At 39.7% G+C, this 22122-nt stretch overlaps 1 protein-coding gene across 1 annotated transcript in view; it reads right to left on the bottom strand.

The window, feature by feature from the left end:
* Window positions 1-6430: 6430 nt before the first annotated feature.
* col7a1 (collagen, type VII, alpha 1) overlaps window positions 6431-22122 on the bottom strand; it is an 89169-nt gene continuing 73477 nt past the window's right edge. The window contains exons 95-116 of the mRNA XM_062998143.1: window positions 22016-22075; window positions 20965-21009; window positions 19715-19750; window positions 19590-19625; window positions 19415-19471; window positions 17800-17871; window positions 17646-17717; window positions 16646-16681; window positions 16449-16529; window positions 15230-15283; window positions 15090-15143; window positions 14806-14868; window positions 14175-14237; window positions 13960-14076; window positions 12348-12425; window positions 12207-12260; window positions 12056-12104; window positions 9917-10012; window positions 8554-8679; window positions 8328-8390; window positions 6635-6808; window positions 6431-6519 (exon numbers count right to left, since the gene is read on the bottom strand). Of these exons, the coding sequence (XP_062854213.1) occupies window positions 6497-6519; window positions 6635-6808; window positions 8328-8390; window positions 8554-8679; window positions 9917-10012; window positions 12056-12104; window positions 12207-12260; window positions 12348-12425; window positions 13960-14076; window positions 14175-14237; window positions 14806-14868; window positions 15090-15143; window positions 15230-15283; window positions 16449-16529; window positions 16646-16681; window positions 17646-17717; window positions 17800-17871; window positions 19415-19471; window positions 19590-19625; window positions 19715-19750; window positions 20965-21009; window positions 22016-22075 (1509 nt within the window). The 3' untranslated portion in view covers window positions 6431-6496. The remainder of the gene's footprint in view (window positions 6520-6634; window positions 6809-8327; window positions 8391-8553; window positions 8680-9916; window positions 10013-12055; window positions 12105-12206; window positions 12261-12347; window positions 12426-13959; window positions 14077-14174; window positions 14238-14805; window positions 14869-15089; window positions 15144-15229; window positions 15284-16448; window positions 16530-16645; window positions 16682-17645; window positions 17718-17799; window positions 17872-19414; window positions 19472-19589; window positions 19626-19714; window positions 19751-20964; window positions 21010-22015; window positions 22076-22122) is intronic.

The raw sequence follows: 22122 nt of genomic DNA, 5'->3' as shown, positions 1-22122 counted from the left end.
AGACACACTCTCTCTCTCTCTCTCTCTCTCTCTCAATCACTCACACACACACACACACACACACACACACACACACACACACACTCTCTCTCTCTCTCACTCGCTCTCTCAATCACTCACTCACACACACACACACACACACTCTCTCTCTCAATCACTCACACACACACACACACACACACACTCTCTCTCTCTCTCAATCACTCACACACACACACAGTCATTGACTGTTTTACTGTAAATAATGCTATTGATTTATCAACGATTATCGCTAAACGCTCACTCTGGTCAGGGTGGCAGTAGTTCACTGGGAGAAACAGTAAGAGCAAGTCTAAAACACACACTGGACAGGGCTGTTTATAGACTTTGATCAGAAGCAAGTATTCCACCCTGGACCTAAAGAGCCCTGCTGTTGTGCCACCACTATTAATTAATCTATTTATACTGAACAGAAACACTGAGCATTGGTGGAAACCAGCATCACCAGTTTGTCAACCATTTGTTTTTAGGATTTTAATGTCATGCTTTACACACTTTGGTTACATTCATGACAGAAACGGTAGTTACTCACTACACAAGGTTCATCAGTTTACAAGTTTAATGTCAAACACAGTCATGGACAATTTTGTATCTCCAGTTCACCTCACTTGCACGTCTTTGGTCTGTGGGAGGAAACCGGAGCTCCCGGAGGAAACCCACACAGACACGGGGAGAACATGCAAATTCCACATAGAAAGGACCCAGACCGTCCCACCTGGGGATTGAACCCAGGACCTTCTTGCTGTAAGGCGACAATTCTACCCACTGAGCCACCGTGCCGCCCGCCAATCATTTGCAGGGCATCACATATTTAGACACACCTATATTTACAAGGGGCAACTTAAAACAGTGAATCCACCTTCCACTGAGGACCTGGAGAAAGCCCAGGCAGACAGGTAAAAAACATTGTATATTCTTCACAGTGATCCATATGTATCCATAATGCTGTGCAGCACCAAGTCTAACAGCTGCGCCATTGTGCTGCCCAGTAAATAAATAAATAAAATCACTGTACCTCATGTGGACCAGCCAAATGTTTCCTGTTGGACAAAATTGTCTTGTACGCATTATATTATGGTAATACTGTATGGGGTCCCAATAAAGACTTCAGTACATGCCCAGATGCACAGAAATCTGTACTCAAGCACTTATACAGTGTATCACAAAAGTGAGTACACCCCTCACATTTCTGCAGATATTTAAGTATATCTTTTCATGGGACAACACTGACAAAATGACACTTTGACACAATGAAAAGTAGTCTGTGTGCAGCTTATATAACAGTGTAAATTTATTCTTCCCTCAAAATAACTCAATATACAGCCATTAATGTCTAAACCACCGGCAACAAAAGTGAGTACACCCCTAAGAGACTACACCCCTAAATGTCCAAATTGAGCACTGCTTGTCATTTTCCCTCCAAAATGTCATGTGATTTGTTAGTGTTACTAGGTCTCAGGTGTGCATAGGGAGCAGGTGTGTTCAATTTAGTAGTACAGCTCTCACACTCTCTCATACTGGTCACTGAAAGTTCCAACATGGCACCTCATGGCAAAGAACTCTCTGAGGATCTTAAAAGACGAATTGTTGCGCTACATGAAGATGGCCAAGGCTACAAGAAGATTGCCAACACCCTGAAACTGAGCTGCAGCACAGTGGCCAAGATCATCCAGCATTTTAAAAGAGCAGGGTCCACTCAGAACAGACCTCGCGTTGGTCGTCCAAAGAAGCTGAGTGCACATGCTCAGCGTCACATCCAAGTGCTGTCTTTGAAAGATAGGCGCAGGAGTGCTGTCAGCATTGCTGCAGAGATTGAAAAGGTGGGGGGTCAGCCTGTCAGTGCTCAGACCATACGCTGCACACTACATCAAATTGGTCTGCATGGCTGTCACCCCAGAAGGAAGCCTCTTCTGAAGTCTCTACACAAGAAAGCCCGCAAACAGTTTGCTGAAGACATGTCAACAAAGGACATGGATTACTGGAACCATGTCCTATGGTCTGATGAGACCAAGATTAATTTGTTTGGTTCAGATTGTCTCAAGCATGTGTGGTGGCAATCAGGTGAGGAGTACAAAGATAAGTGTGTCATGCCTACAGTCAAGCATGGTGGTGGGAATACCATGGTCTGGGGCTGCATGAGTGCAGCAGGTGTTGGGGAGTTGCATTTCATTGAGGGACACATGAACTCCAATATGTACTGTGAAATACTGAAGCAGAGCATGATCCCCTCCCTTCTGAAACTGGGTCGCAGGGCAGTGTTCCAGCATGATAATGACCCCAAACACACCTCTAAGACGACCACTGCTTTATTGAAGAGGCTGAGGGTAAAGGTGATGGACTGGCCAAGCATGTCTCCAGACCTAAACCCAATAGAACATCTTTGGGGCATCCTCAAGCGGAAGGTGGAGGAGCGCAAAGTCTCGAATATCCGTCAGCTCCGTGATGTCGTCATGGAGGAGTGGAAAAGCATTCCAGTGGCAACCTGTGAAGCTCTGGTAAACTCCATGCCCAGGAGAGTTAAGGCAGTTCTGGAAAATAATGGTGGCCACACAAAATATTGACACTTCAGGAACTTTCACTAAGGGGTGTACTCACTTTTGTTGCCGGTGGTTTAGACATTAATGGCTGTATATTGAGTTATTTTGAGGGAAGAATAAATTTACACTGTTATATAAGCTGCACACAGACTACTTTTCATTGTGTCAAAGTGTCATTTTGTCAGTGTTGTCCCATGAAAAGATATACTTAAATATCTGCAGAAATGTGAGGGGTGTACTCACTTTTGTGATACACTGTACATGAGAACATCACACCCATAAGCACTTGTCTTTTATAGTTCTGCTATTTTAATTATTTTTCAAAATTTTATTGTAGTTATTTCTAATTTCTAAAATTAGTTTCCAAGTTTAGTTTATATAACTGTATTTTTATACAAATATTTCAATCAAGTAAGTACAGTATGACAATTGCCCCTATTCACTATAAATTTTAGTTATTTAGTTTTAATATTTTTTAGATTTAAAATAATTTGTGTTATTTTATCACTATATAAAAGTCAGAATATACAAATAAATGTAGTCTATTTCACTCAAAATCATTTAATTTTCATCAGCAGCCGCAAAACAGAGCACCAGTCCATCGCAGGGCTTGAGTATATTGTTTATGAAATAGAGCTCAACCTAGTATCAGTTTAAACAATAGCAGCTTTATATTTTAAGCTCTGCCCTACATTTCCATGACAGTTCTCGTATCCGCTCAGCCAAAAAGTGATTTAAACAGTGACTTGCAAAAGAAACCATAGCCATCTACAACAACTGAGCACTAAAATATGACAGTTTTCAAAAAACAAGGCATGTCCAATATAGTCCAATGTAGTCATCAAAAATGAAGTGGTGCGTTTGAAACAGAGAAGGAGAAAATCCCTCCTGGTAACCGGAGCAGACACTGGAATAAAGAAATGAAATATTTAATAACACACAGAAAAATCTAGTGAAAAATAAGTTTAAATGGCTATCAGTAGATGCAATATGAAATAGTATCTGAGTGACAGATTGGGGTGCTGGCCTGATTGTCCTCAGTGCATTTCAATGAGATGAAGAAGTCATTTGTGTCAAAGCGAAAGAGAGGAAGTATAAGGGGAAAAGAGGTGGGGTATGAATAAAACATTAAAAAAAAATAGTGTGAAAATGTGCAGTGTAATGACAATTCAATTTGATTACATTTGATTTGACCCTTTAAATTAAATTTGACCCTTTGGTCAAAATAGTCTCTGCTGTTAGGCAAAACAGCAGAGACTCAAACACATACAGTTCTCTTTACAAATATTGGCACCCAGTGCGGTGATAAGATAATGATTAGGTTTAGTTTTTTTTACTTTAGTCATTGTATTTAATAATAAAGGGTAGCTTTTTATTTTTAATGAAAGCGTGGACAATCAGTTTTGCTTATTTTCCAAAGCAGGGGACTGTATACACCGACCAGGCATAACATTATGAGCACTGACAGGTGAAGTGAATAACACTGATTATCTCTTCATCACGGCACCTGTTAGTGGGTGGGATATATTAGATATATTAGATTGATGTGTTAGAAGCAGGAAAAATGGGTAAGCGTAAGGATTTGAGTGAGTTTGACAAGGGATTGTGATGACTGGACGACTGGGTCAGAGCAGCTCCAAAACTGCAGCTCTTGTGGAGTGTTCCCGGTCTGCAGTGGTCAGTATCTATCAAAAGTGGTCCAAGGGAGGAACAGTGGTAAACCGGCGACAGGGTCATGGGCGGCCAAGGCTCATTGATGCAGATGGGGAGCAAAGGCTGGCCCGTGTGGGTCCGATCCAACAGACGAGCTACTGTAGCTCAAATTACTGAAGAAGTTAATGCTGGTTCTGATAGAAAGGTGTCAGAATACACAGTGCATCACAGTTGCAGGGCTGTTTTAGCAGCAAAAGGGGGACCAACACAATATTAGGAAAATGGTCATAATGTTATGCCTGGTCTGTGTATATATGTTAATAATTGTGAAGGAGACTGTATATACACAGTCGATTAGTGTAGATTAGATTAGTGTATTTTACTACTGCGCCACCTTGGTGCCATTATTATACATAAATTTAGTTTATGCAATATTGGTAAATATTCTAATAATGTCATTAAACATTTGTTTGATTTCTTTGTTTGCATGCTTTGACAACATAATAAACTCAAAAATAAGACAAAAGACGTTTAAATTTTTTTTAAAAAGCTGAACACAGCTATTTTAATAGTAATGGAATGCATTTAAGTCCAAAAAGTAAACAATTAGAAATTTTTTATCGTTATTTACCACATACAAAAGACATTATCAAGTACAATCCACAATATAAATATGTCCTAAAATAGCACCATTTCTCTTAAAAAGAAGTAAACATGCAATTCAAGCAACGTTTCTTTTGGGGTTCAAGCTGAAAAAATACAGATCTTTATTTACAGTACTTCTCTAGACAGCAGAGACTGACTGTGCACTAAAAATAGCAGCAGCAAAAATAGCAGTCTTGATTCTATGCATGAAAGCAGTTCTAGCTTTGCTTCTGATATAATGCAGCTGTAACTAGATGAAAAACGGGCATTCTGACCAGTAATGTAATTGACATTCCCATGTCTGTACTGTCACTCATCCCTGCCACAGTTTATGATCTCAGAAATATTAACAACACATTAGGTGTAAATGTGATACAGTGGATATATTATGGCTAAATAACTAGAGCGAAGGTGTTATTTTGTACTGAGACTGGAAAACACCAGGAGCTCTTACTTAGGATTCAGATAAACCTGAGTGTCTGTAGATGCTGATAGAGATCTGACAAGAGTCACACTATCAGTAAGAGTAAATGACTCACATAAACCAGACAGTCAGCTGGGCTACTGTTCACCTCGGTACTTTATTACATTCTAAAAAAGGAGCAAAATGGAACCAAAAACCAGAAATTATCCCTTGCGAAATGTACAGACTCTGCCATGTTTTAGCACCAGAATAGTAAAATAAAAAAAATAAAAAAATATATATATACTGATTATGCAGCACCATATATGATCATGCAGCACCATACAGATTATATGCACAATGTCATATTACTGAAAAGCTGATTAAAGGGAGTTTCGCATAATCTTTTTTAAAAAAATAAATAACGGTCATAAAAACAATACAGGGCAACACTTATATGGTTTGAAGTACATCCTTTGTGGAAAAAAACTCCACTGCATTCCTAGTTCAAGTCTATAAAGTTTTTTAAGCATCATTATACCAGGGTAATCTGTATATTGTTTTTATCTTAAACTTTAAACACATACCTGGGACAATCTGTGACCATGTTCATTTTTTTGATTAGGTTTCCACATGCCCATAATTTTGTTTTGTGTAATTTATCAATACAAAGATAAATTAATAAATGTCAAAATGAACAGAAATCAGTTTTGTTTCCTGGAAGGTACTCTAGTGCTAGACTATCATGAATAGTTTCTGTACCTTCCAGCACAGTCTGTGTAAGACAGCTGACAAAACACATGAGAAGAAAAAAGAAGTTATTTTTCTTTGTTATTCTCAGTATTTACACGCTCATATCAGCTTGTAAATCAATTTGGGTTAGAATTCTGGTGATGACTACCTGATTTGGGTTTAACAGCCTGGTTCTTAGGGCTAAGATTGGCTAAGAATTTAACAATCATGAATAAACATGTGGCTTAAAATAATTGCCCTTCTCAATGATCAGTCCTTTAATTTAGTTCCATTCTGCCTTAGTTGTGTTCGAGCTAAGTGATTCCACTTGTCTTAAATGTATTGAAGAATTGCACAAAATAAATAAGCAAAAATACATCTAAATGGTAAAGATCATACAGACTGATGTATTGAACTGGAACCAGCAGGTGATTATGGTGAGCATACTGAATACTGATGCTGTGCTGGAGAGTTCATAGTTCCGTCTCTACCGTGCACCATCAAGAGCAGCTGTAAAACAAACCAGACAGGAATTAAATGTGCTTGTGAAACCTGAAATCCCAAAATTGATGAGCTAAGTGCCACTATGGAAGTGAAACTACACATATTTTAAAGCTGTACATACCTCCTTTCTGTTTAAGGCACTGCTTTTCACAGTCCTCCTTGTGTGTGTAACGGTTAGCATTTCCTTCACAGCCACTGTAGATGAAGGGTCTACAGTCGCCCGCCTGGGAATTAAAGTACCAGCGCAGAGTATATCTGGAACACCCACCCTCATCCATTGGCAAGATGCAGGGATCTAGCAATCACAAACAAAAGTACAGAAGATGAAAGCAGAATATAGAATGTAATAACATTAGATATGTGCTACTGAGCACTGACAGCTCTGCTCCACATTTTACAATATTAGTTTGCAGCACCTATTTTTAGACAGTTTATTAAAAAAAATCCAAATAAATCAATCTATGCTTTATTAAGTACAATTTAAATACAAATAGAAAGTTTTTTCTACTTTTTATTTCTATTTTGTTCTAATTCCTACCACCCAGCTGATTTCGTAACTGGCCCCCCAGGTATTTTAAGCAAAATGTTGCTGGAGGATGTTTTTTCTTATATCTAATTTTCATCAACCGTTTTATACTGCTCACGGTCACGGCAGCTCTGGTTCCACTGTAAACACTGGGTGCAAAGGAGGAATATTCTAGACAAGGCACCAATCCATCAAGCCAATCTTGTCTGTGTAAATGCCCAGCTGGCTGATAGTCTAATTAGCCTAATAGACTGCTTTGTCACCCAAACACCTGCCTTCAAAACACTCAAACAGTTGGGAAAAGGCAGGTGCACTTTTTAATCATTTTGAAACTGAAGATACTAACTGCAAGTGGGCACGCTCTCAGTGTCTCCTACGCCACAGTGTTGTACAGTTTTCCAAAATACTCCCAAGCTCATTTGCTCGTAATTATTAGAGTAGCATAACGTTGTCGCATGCAATGTCTTCTAAAGGGCTAAAAGAGCATGTCAATTCTACAGTAGTTTCCATCCCTACCCTCCACAGTCTAAGACAAGTTTCATAAATCTTTTCAAAGTATTATGTATGGTAGATGGTGAAAGACCTCTTTGCAATCATGTGTTTTTTTTTTTATATTTAGTTTATGCATTTTCTCCCTTTTTAGTGCGTCCAATTCCCCCCGCTCTGATTTTGGGAGAACGAAGCTAACCCACGCCCCCTCCGACATGTGGGCAGCAGCCATATGCATTTTGTCACCTAAACTTTGACGAGTGCAATGCGGATCAACGCTGTGTACGAAGAGACACACCCTGAGAGCACTCTTTTCCCATCTCTGTACAGGCGCCATCAATCAGCCAGCAGAGGTCGTAAATGTATTAGTTATGAGGAGTCGCTATCCGGCTTTAATATCCCACCCCTATCTGAACAACAGGACAATCAGGGCCAGCCGGCAGGCAGAGCTGAGATTCGATACAATGTATTTGAGATCCCAGCTCTGGTGTTCAGTGTGTTTTTACCGCTGCGCCACCTGAGTGGCCGAGAAACGTTTTTAACAAGAGATATAGTATTTTATGTACTTTACAAAATGCCCCAACAATTCCAGAATGGGATTTGTATTTATAGCTGAAATCGCACTAGTATGAGTGATCGTTCAATGTGCATTAACATTAGATAAGCAGTTGCAAATTATAAAAAATGCAGCTGTTAAGTCAAGACTTGCTCATCAATAATGCTATTTACAACAGCCAAGTTTTAATACCCAACATACCACCAACATGCTTAGCACATGCATGCTTTGGTTAGGGCTTACCTTCACCTTTAATTTCTCTTTTCTTTCTCCCTGCATTTTGTTCATCAATTGTGGTGTGCTTGCCTACCAAAATATTCATATTGTTTATGATGCAGTGTGTATCTAGGCTTACACAATAATACTTAAAAATATTCCCTAACAATAATGCAGTCATGTAAACATGTACACAGAAACATACAGGTAACAATGTTCATATATAGTTCATAATAGTGTAAGGATTCATTACCATCACTTTCACTGACTGAGGGGGTAAAGTCCACAATTTCATCCATGGCATCATCATAGCTCTCGATGGAGTAGATGTGTTCATAGTCGGGGTCGTTTGCGTTTAAAACAACATGCATTTCCCGAGCTGTAAAAAAACAAAGAACATCCAGAAATAATAACTATAAATTCTGAATTTCCACACATGCAAAACCTTGATATTAAAATAATAGTTTTGACCAAAAATCAATGTTACACGATTTTTCCTTCACCATAAGTAAGAGATAAAACAGGACAGTCATTTCATACATACATAGCTTTCGTAGATCTGTATAAAACCACGTCCTTGTTTCTACACTCACTGTTCATTTTATCAACTCCATTTACCATATAGAAGCACTTTGTAGTTCTACAATTACTGACTGTAGTCCATCTGTTTCTCTGCATGCTTTGTTAGCCCCCTTTCATGCTGTTCTTCAATGATCAGGACTCTCCCAGGACCACTACAGAGTAGGTATTATTTGGGTGGTGGATCATTCTCAGCACTGCAGTGACACTGACATGGTGGTGGTGTGTTAGTGTGTGTTGTGCTGGTATGAGTGGATAAGACACAGCAGCACTGGTGGAGTTTTTAAACACCTCACTGTCACTGCTGGACTGAGAATAGTCCACCAACCAAAAATATCCAGCCAACAGAGCCCCGTGGGCAGCGTCCTGTAACCACTGATGAAGGTCTAGAAGATGACCAACTCAAACAGCAGCAATAGATGAGCGATCGTCTCTGACTTTACATCCAACTAGGTAGCGCTGCTGTGTCTGATCCACTCATACCAGCACAACACACACTAACACACCACCACCATGTCAGTGTCACTGCTGTGCTGAGAATGATCCACCACCTAAATAATACCTTCTCTGTGGTGGTCCTGATCATTGAAGAACAGGGTGAAAGCAGGCTAAAAGTTATGTAGAGAAACAGATGGACTACAGTCAGTAATTGTAGAAGTACAAAGTGCTCCTATATGGTAAGTGGAGCTGATAAAATGGACAGTGAGTGTAGAAACAAAAAGGTGGTTTTAATGTTATGGCTGAACGATGTATGTTGAGATTTTATGGTTTTGGTCATTATTAGTCTTTTAGCTCTGATGCAAAGCTACTCATGTATGAAGTGAAAAATCATGTAGAATTCATTATTCCTTTCATTTATTAAGTGTGTACATGAGGTTAGAGAATGTTAAATACAAACACTGTATTTAACATCTTACTGAAGTAAGAAGTGAGCAATAATTCACATGCCCCATTTTTATAGAAAATTCATGTGTGGTGAAATACACAGGTAGACAAGAACAAAATTACTGCAAGTTAGAATAGGACAAAAGACTCACCCTCCTCGTCCCCTTGGGTTAGTGACCTCTCAGGGGACGTGGAAGAGCGACTTCGGTAAGTTGAAACCACTGGACGAGATGGAATTTCTCCACCACCTGACAATATGCCCAGAAGAAAATGACACAAACACAGGCCATTAAAGCCCATCGGTAAGCACACAAACACACACACACACACACACATACATGTTCATAATGATACACACATCACCCCAGCTGAGATACCAGTACAACACATGCACACTTAAGAAGTATATTAGTACATGCATTACATTTCCACAGTCTGACCAAATAAACTTGCTAACACAAACACCAGAGTAATGTGGGCATGTGAATGTTTTAAATTCTTACAAATATTTTTAAAAACGTCAGATTAATGAATGCTGAAATTAATAATAATGGTTATTTTGTGTTCAAATTGTAAAAGCTAAAATGATGGCTTTCTGTCTTTGGCTGTGACATATAAAAACCAAACATAAATATACACAATACATACACATTTAACTAAATGGATTAAACAAATAAGCCTCTTATTGTGAGTGAAAAAGCTTCTAACTGATGGTGGAAAACATGCATAACAAGCCACCGGCAAGCTTCTCTGACAGAGTACATCCACAGCATACTCCCACATTCAATTATTCATTCCTTTTACTGTTTTTTAAACCTTCCATCATTAAGAGTTTAATATTCAGCACACATGTTGTTGCTTGCTTTTGTAATGCCTTTTGGCATATGTCAGTTTTAATGATGAGATGAGGTGGGATGTGCAGACAGATAACAAATTTCAGTTTTTTTCACTTCTATTAACCTCTTTATACCGGTCAGGGTCAAGACGGGCCCGGTTCTAATGGAAAACACTTTGGGTAAGGCAGTGCTGAGCTTCAAACCCTTGATCTCAGTGTGCAGTGGTGGGCTCTGCTATGGGAACAGTTTGGACAAGTGGACACAATCCACTTCCTTGTAGATGTAAGAGACAATTCAAATCAGTACCAAGTTATAATTCTTAAAAATATTTTGTTTATGCATTTTCTCTCAACTTTTTAGCGCGTCCAATTGCCCAATTGCATCAAGCTTCCTCTCCACTAATGCCGACCCCCGCTCTGATTTAAGGAGAATGAAGCTAACCCATACCCCCTCCGACACGTGGGCAGCAGCCATATGCATTGTGTTACCCACACTAGGCGAGTGCATATATGCGAATCAGCCTTGTGTACGGAGAGACACACCCTGATCCGCAGTCTTTCCACCGCCTCTGTGCAGGTGCCATCAATCAGCCAGCAGAGGTTGTAGTGCATCAGTTACGAGGAGTCCCTATTTGGCTTAATACCCCACCCCTATATGAACAACAGCCCAATCGTTGTCCATGTGGATGCTCAGCCCAGCCGGAAGGCAGAGCTAAGATTCGATACGATGTATTCGAGATCCCAGCTCTGGTGCACTAGCGTGTGTTTTTACCGCTGCACCACCTGAGCGGCAGTACCAAGATATTTTGATTGAATATGTAATTCATTAGGTTGTGCTCTGGTTCCAGGGTTTGAATCCTCAGTGGTGCTACATACAGTGAGACTGGTTATGTCCGGGAAAGGGGGTTGCCAGGGCACAGCAATGGTTTGGTGTTCTGTTTGGGTGTGTTACTGCACCAGACCCACTGCGACCCTGAACAGGATAAAGCAATGGTAAACATGAAAATGAAATAATATGGGGGAAAATTATTCCACAAAATGAATCAAGATTGTTATGCTGATTGAAATGAGCTTTCTCCTCAAACACTATCACTAAATGTTCAATTCAACCAAATAAGTAATTTGGAAGCATTTCAATGTCTTTTTGAAAAGTCATTTCACATTTTACTAGAAAAAAAAGGAATTATAGCCGACTGGAACAGTTGCACAATTGTTCTGGTGCTAACTGCCCCTTTGATCTTGTTTAAGGCTGATGTAGTGCTAATGTGAATTCTAAAACTGTGTGCAGTGGTGTTCTAAAATGTAAGGTTTCTTACCTCCACATGCTGCAAAAAGAAGAAAGACACACAAATAAAGACAGCAATGAGAAAGGGAGTTTGTCATATTGTCTGCTATAAGCAACTTATTATGCATATTAGAACAAAGTAGGTGGAGGACACACCAGTCAATCACTTACCACAGTGCTGGCTCATCTCAGTACGAACATAAGACCGAATCTCATCCTCCTACAAAGAACAAGAGATGCAGTGATGACTGTTACTCTAGCAGACTGAGTGGAAGATGTACAATAAGTATGAAATAATGGGGGTGATGGTGTATAATCTGACCGTCATGCCCGGTTCTCCTTTTTCTCCTCTGGCGCCATCAAGGCCTAATTCACCCTTTACACAGATCAAACATTTAGGAGTGTGATGTGCTAACAATACAAAAATGATAATGAATTTATAGAGCTATATGCATTGACTGACTTGTTCTCCTCTCTCTCCTGGAATTCCTGGAATGCCTCTAGGGCCAAGCGAAGCGGGTCCTGGGGGACCTCGTTCACCCTACAAAATGATTTCCACAATTACTGATCACAATATGGATTCATTTTTACTTATTTTCAGTATCTGCTTCATCCAGGTAAGGATCATCTAAACACCAACTATCTTTATATCTGTGCCATTATCATTTTGGTTACCCTGTTGGAAGACCAAAAACTTATGACTGAGGTACAGCTTTTTTAAACTGGGCTGTACCTTACACCCCCTAATGCCTTAACAGTGTTCTGACTTTATTGCTGCCTGCACAGATTTTCCGTGGCTGAGGCAGCAAAGCAACCCTTACAGTAGACATAGTGTTCTTGTTTTGAAAGTTTAAACATAGAGTGGATGTAATTTACCTAAAATGTGCTAATTTTGTTAAATGCATACACGATCAGGCATACCATTATGACCACCAGTCTGACACCTTTCTATCAGAACCAGCATTAACTTCTTCAGCAATTTGAGCTACAGTAGCTTGTCTATTGGATCGGACCACACGGGCCAGCCTTCACTCCCCACATGCATCAATGAGCCTTGGCCGCCCATGAGCCTGTCGCTGGTTTACCACTGTTCCTTCCTTGGACCACTTTTGATAGATACTGACCACTGCAGACCGGGAATACCCCACAAGAGCTGCAGTTTTGGGGATGATCTGACCCAGTCATGTAGCCATCACAGTTTGGCCTTTGTCAAACTCACTCAAATCCTTACGCTTGCCTATTTTTCCTGCTTCTTACATATCAACTTTGAGGATAAAATGTTCACTTGCTGCCTAATATATCCCACCCACTAAAAGGTGCCGTAATGAAGAGATAATCATTGTTATTCACCTCATCTGTCAGTGGTCATAATGTTATGCCTAGTCTGGGCTTGTTTTTCTTTATCATAATACAGGGCTCCATATTTTAATAAAATGCAACAGTACCAATATTTCCAGTTATGTCATTATATATATATATATATATATATATATATATATATATATATATATATATATATACGTATATACACACACGTGTGTGTGTTGAAATGTCTCTTTTGATTACAAATTAATATCTCATTATGCTGCATAGAACTGTTAATTTTTCAATTACATATTTAATCAGCAAAGCTTGTGCTGACAATTATTAATAATTGTGGGGTTTGACCAGACGGCCTAGCCTTCAAATCAGGCACATGAGTGAGCCTTGGTTGCCCACAACCCTGTCGGCAGTTCACTTGTTGTCTTTTCTTGGACCACTTTAGATTTACTAACAAATGCGTCCTGGTAACACCACACAAAACCTGCACTTTTGGAAATGCCCTGATCCAACTGTCAAGCCCTTGAAGAAAGTTGCTCAGATCCTTAAGCTTGCCCATTCTTCCTCTTTCCAACAAATCAACTTTAAGTAGAGACTTTTCACTTGCTAGCTACTACATCCCAACCCTTGACATGTGCCATTCTAACAAGATCAATTATGTATGAGTGTATGTGGACGATGCTGCTTATGTCACAGCTGGTTGCTTACATGTATAACCACAACATAAGTGACACAAATTTCCCTGGTTTACAAACCTTTTGCCCCTGCAGTCCCTCAGGACCTTTTACTCCAGCAAGCCCCTGTGGACCAGTCAAACCAGGTGGCCCATCTACACCTCGTGGACCTGGTGGGCCAGGGATACCAGGTGGACCCTGACAAGGAAAAGAATGAGATTAATAAAGATAAGTAAGATACAGACATTAATATTTAACATATCATATTATAGCAGGTCTTTAAAATAATAACTTACCCTTTCACCTTTTTCTCCTTGTTCTCCCTTTGGTCCCAATAGACCATCAAAACCTCGATCACCCTAAACAGGAAGATGCAAAAAGCTAATTGCACATATACTTGCTAAATTGCTAATACTTTTATCTGGTTCAGTTCTATGTATCTTTGCCATATTGGTGGGTGATCACAAGCCAACACAACACATTAGATCACAGCTCAAAGTATACAGGATCTGCATCCCAAACTGCACCAAATAGCGGGTCATATTAATACATACTAATTTTTTAACAATATGTAGTGTTAAAGATGTGGTCAACATGGAGTTAGTCTCTCTGTGTGGGAACCCACAACCAGCAGGTGATAAAAAGTGTCAGAGGAGGTGCATACACCGACTAGGCATAACATTATGAGCACTATCAGGTGAAGTGAATAACACTGATTATCTCTTCATCACGACACCTGTTATCACAATAATTACGGAAGGGTTTTGGAAAGCCTGTGGGTGTAACCATGTTTGATTTTTTGCACAGTTTATAGCCATGACAAAGGCAAATCAAACTAAAGGTAAATAATACTGTGATACTTTGGTGTTTTTTTTTTTTTTTTTTTTTCAAAAATAAAGCTTGAATACATGTTGAAGTAATCCATACTTTGGGTCCAACAATTCCTTCTTTTCCTGAACTTCCAGTGGCCCCTGGAGATCCCACATCACCCTGTAACGAAATTTCCAGTATCACCAGAGAATAGGATTAGTATTAGTATTAGGATTGTAACTGAAAATAACTATGTAATTAATTGATTATACTCTTTGTAGTGTGTGTGTCTAAACTAGAATAAGGTAATGTTCTCTATGGAAGCACTTTTGTAAGTCGCTCTGGATAAGAGCATCTGCTAAATGCTGAAAATGTAAATGTGTGTGTGTGTGTGTAAGTACCGACTCTCCTTTTCTTCCAGGTAAACCTGGTCTACCGTTCATTCCAGCATCTCCCTTTGAAGTCACAACATTCACCATTAAAACAAGCCTCAAAGTTAAACATCATCAAAGATCTTTCTCTCACTTTCTCTTTTACTCACCCTTTCTCCTTTTTGTCCATCTGCTCCACACACTCCTTTGGAGCCACGCTCCCCCTGTACACCAATGAGACTTCAATCAAGCTGCCAGTAAGTCATGGTGACAGAGTAATGAAAATATATACCTGACCACCGAAAAGCTCGATAGAACTCCATGTCTCTATAGAGTACAGCGCTATTTCTAGGTCAGTCATACACACACACCTAATACCTTAAACCCACCTCAATCACTGTCTAAATTGAGGGATTTGTCTTAAAAGTTCAACAGTTCCAGTGTAGATAGTGGTTTGTATAAGATATTTTAAGCATTTATTATAAATCCCATCAGTATATGTATTAGGGCAATATTAATAGCATCTTTGAATGATAAAATCAGCAGATCATAACATCCCAATAGGAAAGCACAGATTCTCTTTGCACTATATTTTAAAGCATTCCCTGCACCTCATCAGGCATTACTCCTTACACCTGAGTGCAAAGCTTCACAAGTATATCTGGGACTCTAGGCTGAGTATTCTGCCTGACTACCTATCTGTCTGCCTTAAAGATCAAACCGTCATTGGCAGCAAGTATTAAATAACAGCCCAGGTGGTGCAGTGGGATATTCCGCTAGCACACCAGCACCGAGTTTCTGAACTCCTCGGTTCGAAACTCGGTGTTGCCACCGGTCGGCTGGGCGCCATTGGCAGGACCTGCAGCAGATACTAATTGGCCACCTTATCTGCAGGGTGGGGGCCGGACTATGTGTGGGTATGTTGGTTCTTCATACGCTGTGTAAGGACCCTGATTGGCGGAAGAGACGCCTGTGCAGAATGCAGGGGCGAGAACAGGAGGGCTGTGCACGTGTCGGAAGAGGCGTGTACAGCAACGTGCTCTCCTTGGATGCAATCTGGTATCTCTCAGCAGCGGAAGACAAAATTGAGTGCGCTAAATCGGGAGGAAAATGGGGAGAAAATGCATATAAAAAAGTATTAAATAACAGCATTTATTCTGTGAAGATGCCTGAAGGTGCTAGCAGCAGCTTATTACGATACAATCACTGTTTTTTTTTTGCTTTTTTATTAAGTGATAACATGAAACCATTTATGTTTTAACAGCAGCCAAATCTATATTGTTAGTTCACATATGTCATGTTAGTCACAATGTATGTTTGGCTAAATTCACTAGAAAACCTACATTTCAATCAACCCCTCAGCATGCACACCCACACACACCCACACACCTTAGGTCCACGCAATCCTGTCACACCGTTCTCTCCCTTGTCTCCTCTGGTGCCAGGAAGGCCATCTTTGCCAGGCCCACCCTAAGTATTGCACACACACACATCATCAAATAAAGGGCATAATCAAGCCTATGGGGAATAAAAATGCATAATTTATTGCTTGATCCTGAGGTAAAGAGATAAAAATATATACATACAGATTCTCCTGGAACCCCAGGCAGTCCTGCCTCTCCCTGCAAATTAAGGATAATGACAGGCTTAAAAATGTGTCAAATTGTAACACGGCAACACAGTAACAACAGGTGAGTGTCTCAAGCTACAGTTATATTTTACATAGTGTGAAAAACTAAGCTTAGACCGCAACAAAGTGTGTTCCCTTGGATGCCATAGAAGTGTTATAGAAGTGTTACTTACTCCAGAGCGGTTCTAACACAGAGCAATACGATTCTTAAGATAGTTTATAAATATTTATTTGGATCAGACACAAAGCCGAAGCTAATGTGTGTATTAGCGAAAGTTCATATTTACTGAACCTTGAACAGAAGGGCAAGACCCCAAGCCTGCACTGTATCCACACGAAAATATAAAATGCCAGCTTTCTACAACTAAGATGAACCTCTATTAATAAAGGGTCAGACATTCTGGAACATAATAAGTGCTCCTCTCTTTATCACTGATATTTCATCCAGTGACATCACTGTTAGGATGTCTTTGGCAGCAGTATTTATTATTACTATTTGTGTATACAGTGGCGGCACGGTGGGTAGCACTATCGCCTCACAGCAAGAAGGTCCTGGGTTCGATCCCCAGGCGGGGCGGTCTGGGTCCTTTCTGTGTGAAGTTTGTATGTGCTTCCTGTGTCTGTGTGGGTTTCCTCTGGGAGCTCCGCTTCCCGCAGTCAAGTTCATTGGAGACACTGAATTGCCCTATAGGTGAATGGGTGTGTATTTTCGTGTGTGTGTGTATATGTGTCTGCCCCGTCCAGGGTGTTGCTGTTTGCCTTGTGCCCATTGAAAAGCTGGAATAGGCTCCAGCACCCAAATCCACCCACCCCCGCGATCCTGATTGGATAAGTGGTTAAGAAAGTGAGTGAGTGAATTTGTGTATACATCAAATACATATTACTACTACTACTAATAATAATAACAATAATAAAAGTATCAGACTACAACAGCTAACAGTTAAAGATATATTTACCTTCTGTCCTCCTGGCCCACGTGCACCCTGAAATCCAGGGGAACCTCTCTCTGCAGGCTCTCCCCTCAGACCCTGTAAACATGTGAAAACATTTTGTGTAACATATGAAATCACAAACCTATTTAAAATAAGATAAATAAGTACAGAATCTTACCTGTATCCCTGGTGGTCCCTCTTGTCCTTTTAGGCCTTTTTCACCTTGAGGACCCTTAAGCCCTCTGTCTCCCTGTGGGAAAAAGGCCACAAAATTAGAAATCTACAACAATTGCCTTGTTTTGGATAAAACTACAAAAATTGCAAAGAAAACCAAAATAAATTACTAATAACTACACATTTTTTCTGTATGCGAGCTGTCAGCATGCACAGAATTCAGTAAGCTCTACTGTGGTGCGTACACAAAGCTGAAACATACTTTAACCCAGTGGTGGGCAATTAATAAAAGAAATTTAGGCTAAACGTTTTTTTTAAATTAATTTTAAAAGTAGTAAATTGTATGTTTTTTCCCCCCTCTTTTTCTCAGAATTTCCCCCCCAATTTTCTCCCCTACTGTAGTCGTATCCAATTACCCTGATTGCGTTACGCTTCACCTCCACCGATACAACCCTCCACTGCTGACTGAGGAGCTTCGCAACTGACACACGCTCCGACAAGTGAGCAGTACTGACTGCCTCTTTTCACCTGCAGAAGGCGAGTTCATATGCGGATCAGCCTTGTGTATGGAGAGCCACACCCTGATCAGCATTATCCCCCAATATGCGTAATTGCACCAGTTATGAGAAACCCTGGTCCAGCTTACCCACCCTATGAACAACAGCCAATCGTTGCTGGATGGCAGAGCTGAGATTGGGTATAATGTAATCGAAATTCCAGCTCTGGTGTACTAGCGTGTTTTACCGATGCACCACCTAAGCAGCTAATTTGTATGGTTTTGATAAGTTGTTACTGGTGAGACTAGATGTTTTAATTAGGTAATGAAAATATGAAGCAGGCATAGTACACGTGCCAACATTATTTCACTATTCAATTAACATTCACAAAAACAATTGTGAAGAAATGCATGTTTTTGCATTAAAAATCATTAAAGTAATTTAATACAAAGTGCTACTGCTATTTTGTTAGTTTTTGTTTTTCTTTTCTGGATATCATGAAGCTAGTCTTGTCTGCTCCATCCCTTGTTGTGTTTGCAGCTTAGCTAGCAAAGCTTCAGATGTCTGTGCTTGCTCTGCATGACTCAAGTTCTTGTGTTTCTTGAGGCGATTCAAATTGTAATCCTTAAACACAGCAATCTGTTCCCTATAAACTAACCACCCAGCTTTGCCTTTGACTTCAGTAAATAAATACTTAAAGGTCCATCTCTTGTTAAAAGCTCTACATTCTGTAACAATCTTTCTTTTTTAATGTGAGCTGATATTTTTAATATTTTTCTGATCAGCTCTGTTCACCAACACATTACAATGGAGCTACATACACTCTCACACAAGCACGAACATACAAACTTAGATAAACTGAAAAAAAAAAAGTCCCTTAAAAACAGTACCTTCAACAAAAAAACCCAATGCAGTTGTATTGTGTGTAGGATGTACACTTATTTATGTTTGATTTCTAATTACTATTGACCTCATGCCAGCCCTTTGGACAGCTGGATGTGGGGACTGTAGATTGTCCATTTCTAAAGATTCTTCTTTCCGAACTGGAAAGGACTATTGGCATTAAGATTAAGATAAGATAAGCAAGTGCTCATGGCAACTGCTTCAGGTGAAATGACTCACAGTTTCTCCCTTGTTTCCTTTTTCACCAGGAGGCCCACCAACCAACAGACTTTCACCCTATAAAAATCAAAGCATAATAAACTGAATGCACATACTGCCACCACAAACATAAACCACATGGCATAATACAACCACTTCTTAAACAATAAAAGCTGTAGATATGGTAAACATTTACTTTCACTCCTTTCTCTCCCTGAAGTCCAGTTGCACCCTATAAAAAAAAGAAGAAAGTTTAATATAAAAGGTTTATTACGTTAGTTTATAACAAATAAGAAGGCCACTTCAAGATAATACACTTACCTTTTCTCCTTGTGCTCCTTTGGCACCTGGAAATCCCTGCACAAATCAGAAATGTGAATTACAATCTAAAACCCATCATATCTATTCCAAATCTGCCTATGAAACATATGTGTACTTATTTGTTCATCTTCAGTAAACTCTTTATCCTCGCACACTTGGGTCACACAGCAGGAAAATACCCTAGTCCACAAATCTGGGATTTGAATCTTTGCACTGCTATCAGTCGGTGGCGTGACTACACAGACATGATTGGCTATCTGTATAGTGGAGGATGGCTGAACAGCCTAGCAAGCCATTGAAAGTGCAATTCTTAGTGCACTTGATGCCAGTCTTAACCCTGGATAAAATAAGAAGAAAAAATTCTGTGCCAAATCAGGTATGTGGACTAGAATGATCCTCTGTGGTGACCCCTATTATTGGAAAAAAATTTAACCGCTTCATCCTGATCAGCGCTGCAATCAGTCAGAAGCCTACTCAGAAACACCGGGAGCAGGACCGACAGGAATTTACCCTGGAAGGGGCTGCAATCCATCACAGGGAATTATACATATTGCTATTTATTCGCTTACTTGTATAAGGGACAATTTACAGCATCTACCAGGGGCATGTTTTCAGGAGGTGGAAGAAAATCCCAGGGAAAATCAATCATAGGAAAGGATTTTGTTCCTTTGTGCGCTCACATAAAACGTTATGAGTGAAACCATTGGTGCATGATAAATGTATGTATGGTCTTATTAAGCTGATTCTTTTGCCCAAGGCAGTGTAATAATAGTCTCTGCAGGGTGAGTGCCCAAAGCAATTTAGAGTTAAATGCTTTTCTCTAGAGTGCAATGGCAGGAGACAGCAGAACTGCTATCTTTATAAGGCAAACCTAGACATTTTCAACTGGGATGACATAACCATAAGCGTGTAAATATAGTTTTAGCCAAAATACTTTTACAAAAATGACAGCGAGTATGAGAGGTAGAGATTAGTACAGTAACTATAAATTGTTTTAAACATAGGCCCAAAAAGATTGGAAGTCTTGTCTTCCACTGTTCACTGACACTGAGTTACGATACTCTCTATCTGTAAAGCAGAATCAGTCACTCTGATCAGTTACTGTCAGATACAATAAAGATAACTGAGAGCAAGTAAGAGGCACAGACACTGGTGCCAGAGTCTCAAGATAAAGGACAGACCAAGATACAGATAATGAAATAAGAGGGCAAGCTAGACAAGAAGATAAATAGGAATATGAACATAATTACCGAAGAACCTCTTTCTCCATCCAGTCCAGGTCGTCCTTCTTCTCCCTACATGAACAAGACAAGAAAACATCCATCCTTCACTCCAAAACACTAAAATGCTTAACTATATAGCATGTGAAAAATACAGAAAAACTACATGAGCAATGACCTCAACTATGAGGAGAACTGATACTTACCAGCATGGACTGAATCAGCTATAAAGAAGCTCTGACAGTTACACTTTAATATGTGACATTTCAAGGTAACTTGAAGCACCGAGAGAAGAACAGAGTTCTAAAAAGGTGAAATAGTTCTGCAGGTACATCAGTCACAAGCCTGGAATTATTTAAAGTTTTAAAGAAAATGTCATGCCTGCAAATGTCAGACAAGAGAAATGGTGATGGCAATTTAACTGGTAGTTATAGATACACCTAGGACAACCTCTAAATGCCCCAGATGTACAGCCCCAAAAGTATTGCACATAATGAGCTAGGGCAGTAGTAGCTCTGTGGTTAAACTGCTGGCACTGTATTCAGTCACAATTATAAGTCACTTTGGATAAAATGCTAAAAATGTAAATGTATGCTAGACAACACTGGAATGAATGCCAGAAACCTTTTATAACCTTCTGCATTACACAATTCAAATGTGTAAACGAGCATAATTGGTGTAGAGAATGCTAAACCCAGACCCCTGAGCAATGTTAACAATGTTGAGAGATCCGTTGGTGTATTAACAGGCATCAGGTAATTGTTGCAGGCAACAGATATTAAAGATCTTTCTAGATCTCCAGGATAATAATGTCCACATACAGGCACACATTATTCATGAGTGGTTTGATGAACACCAAGATAAGTCAAGTGTCTTTATGACCTCCCCAACCACTAGCTTTAAATGTCATTGAACATTTATGAAAATCTCCGGAGGCACAGACTTTCATCTATCAAGACAAGTTTTCAAATCAAGCTGCTCCTCATTAGCCCATTTATATATTGCTTTCAATTTTTCTTATGTTCTGTACACTTTAAAGCACTAGGCCTTTAAAATCCTAACCTATGATGTTTAGTCTTACCCGAGGCCCTGGATCACCTCTCTCTCCTCTGAGTCCTGGTACTCCTACTGCAACTTCACCCTAGTCAAATAATCCAAATGAATCCAATTTGTTAGTTAATTAGATAA

This window comes from Trichomycterus rosablanca, chromosome 6 (assembly GCF_030014385.1).
Source record: "Trichomycterus rosablanca isolate fTriRos1 chromosome 6, fTriRos1.hap1, whole genome shotgun sequence".
NCBI lineage: Eukaryota > Metazoa > Chordata > Actinopteri > Siluriformes > Trichomycteridae > Trichomycterus > Trichomycterus rosablanca.
This window is presented reverse-complemented; position numbering and strand designations above follow the sequence as displayed.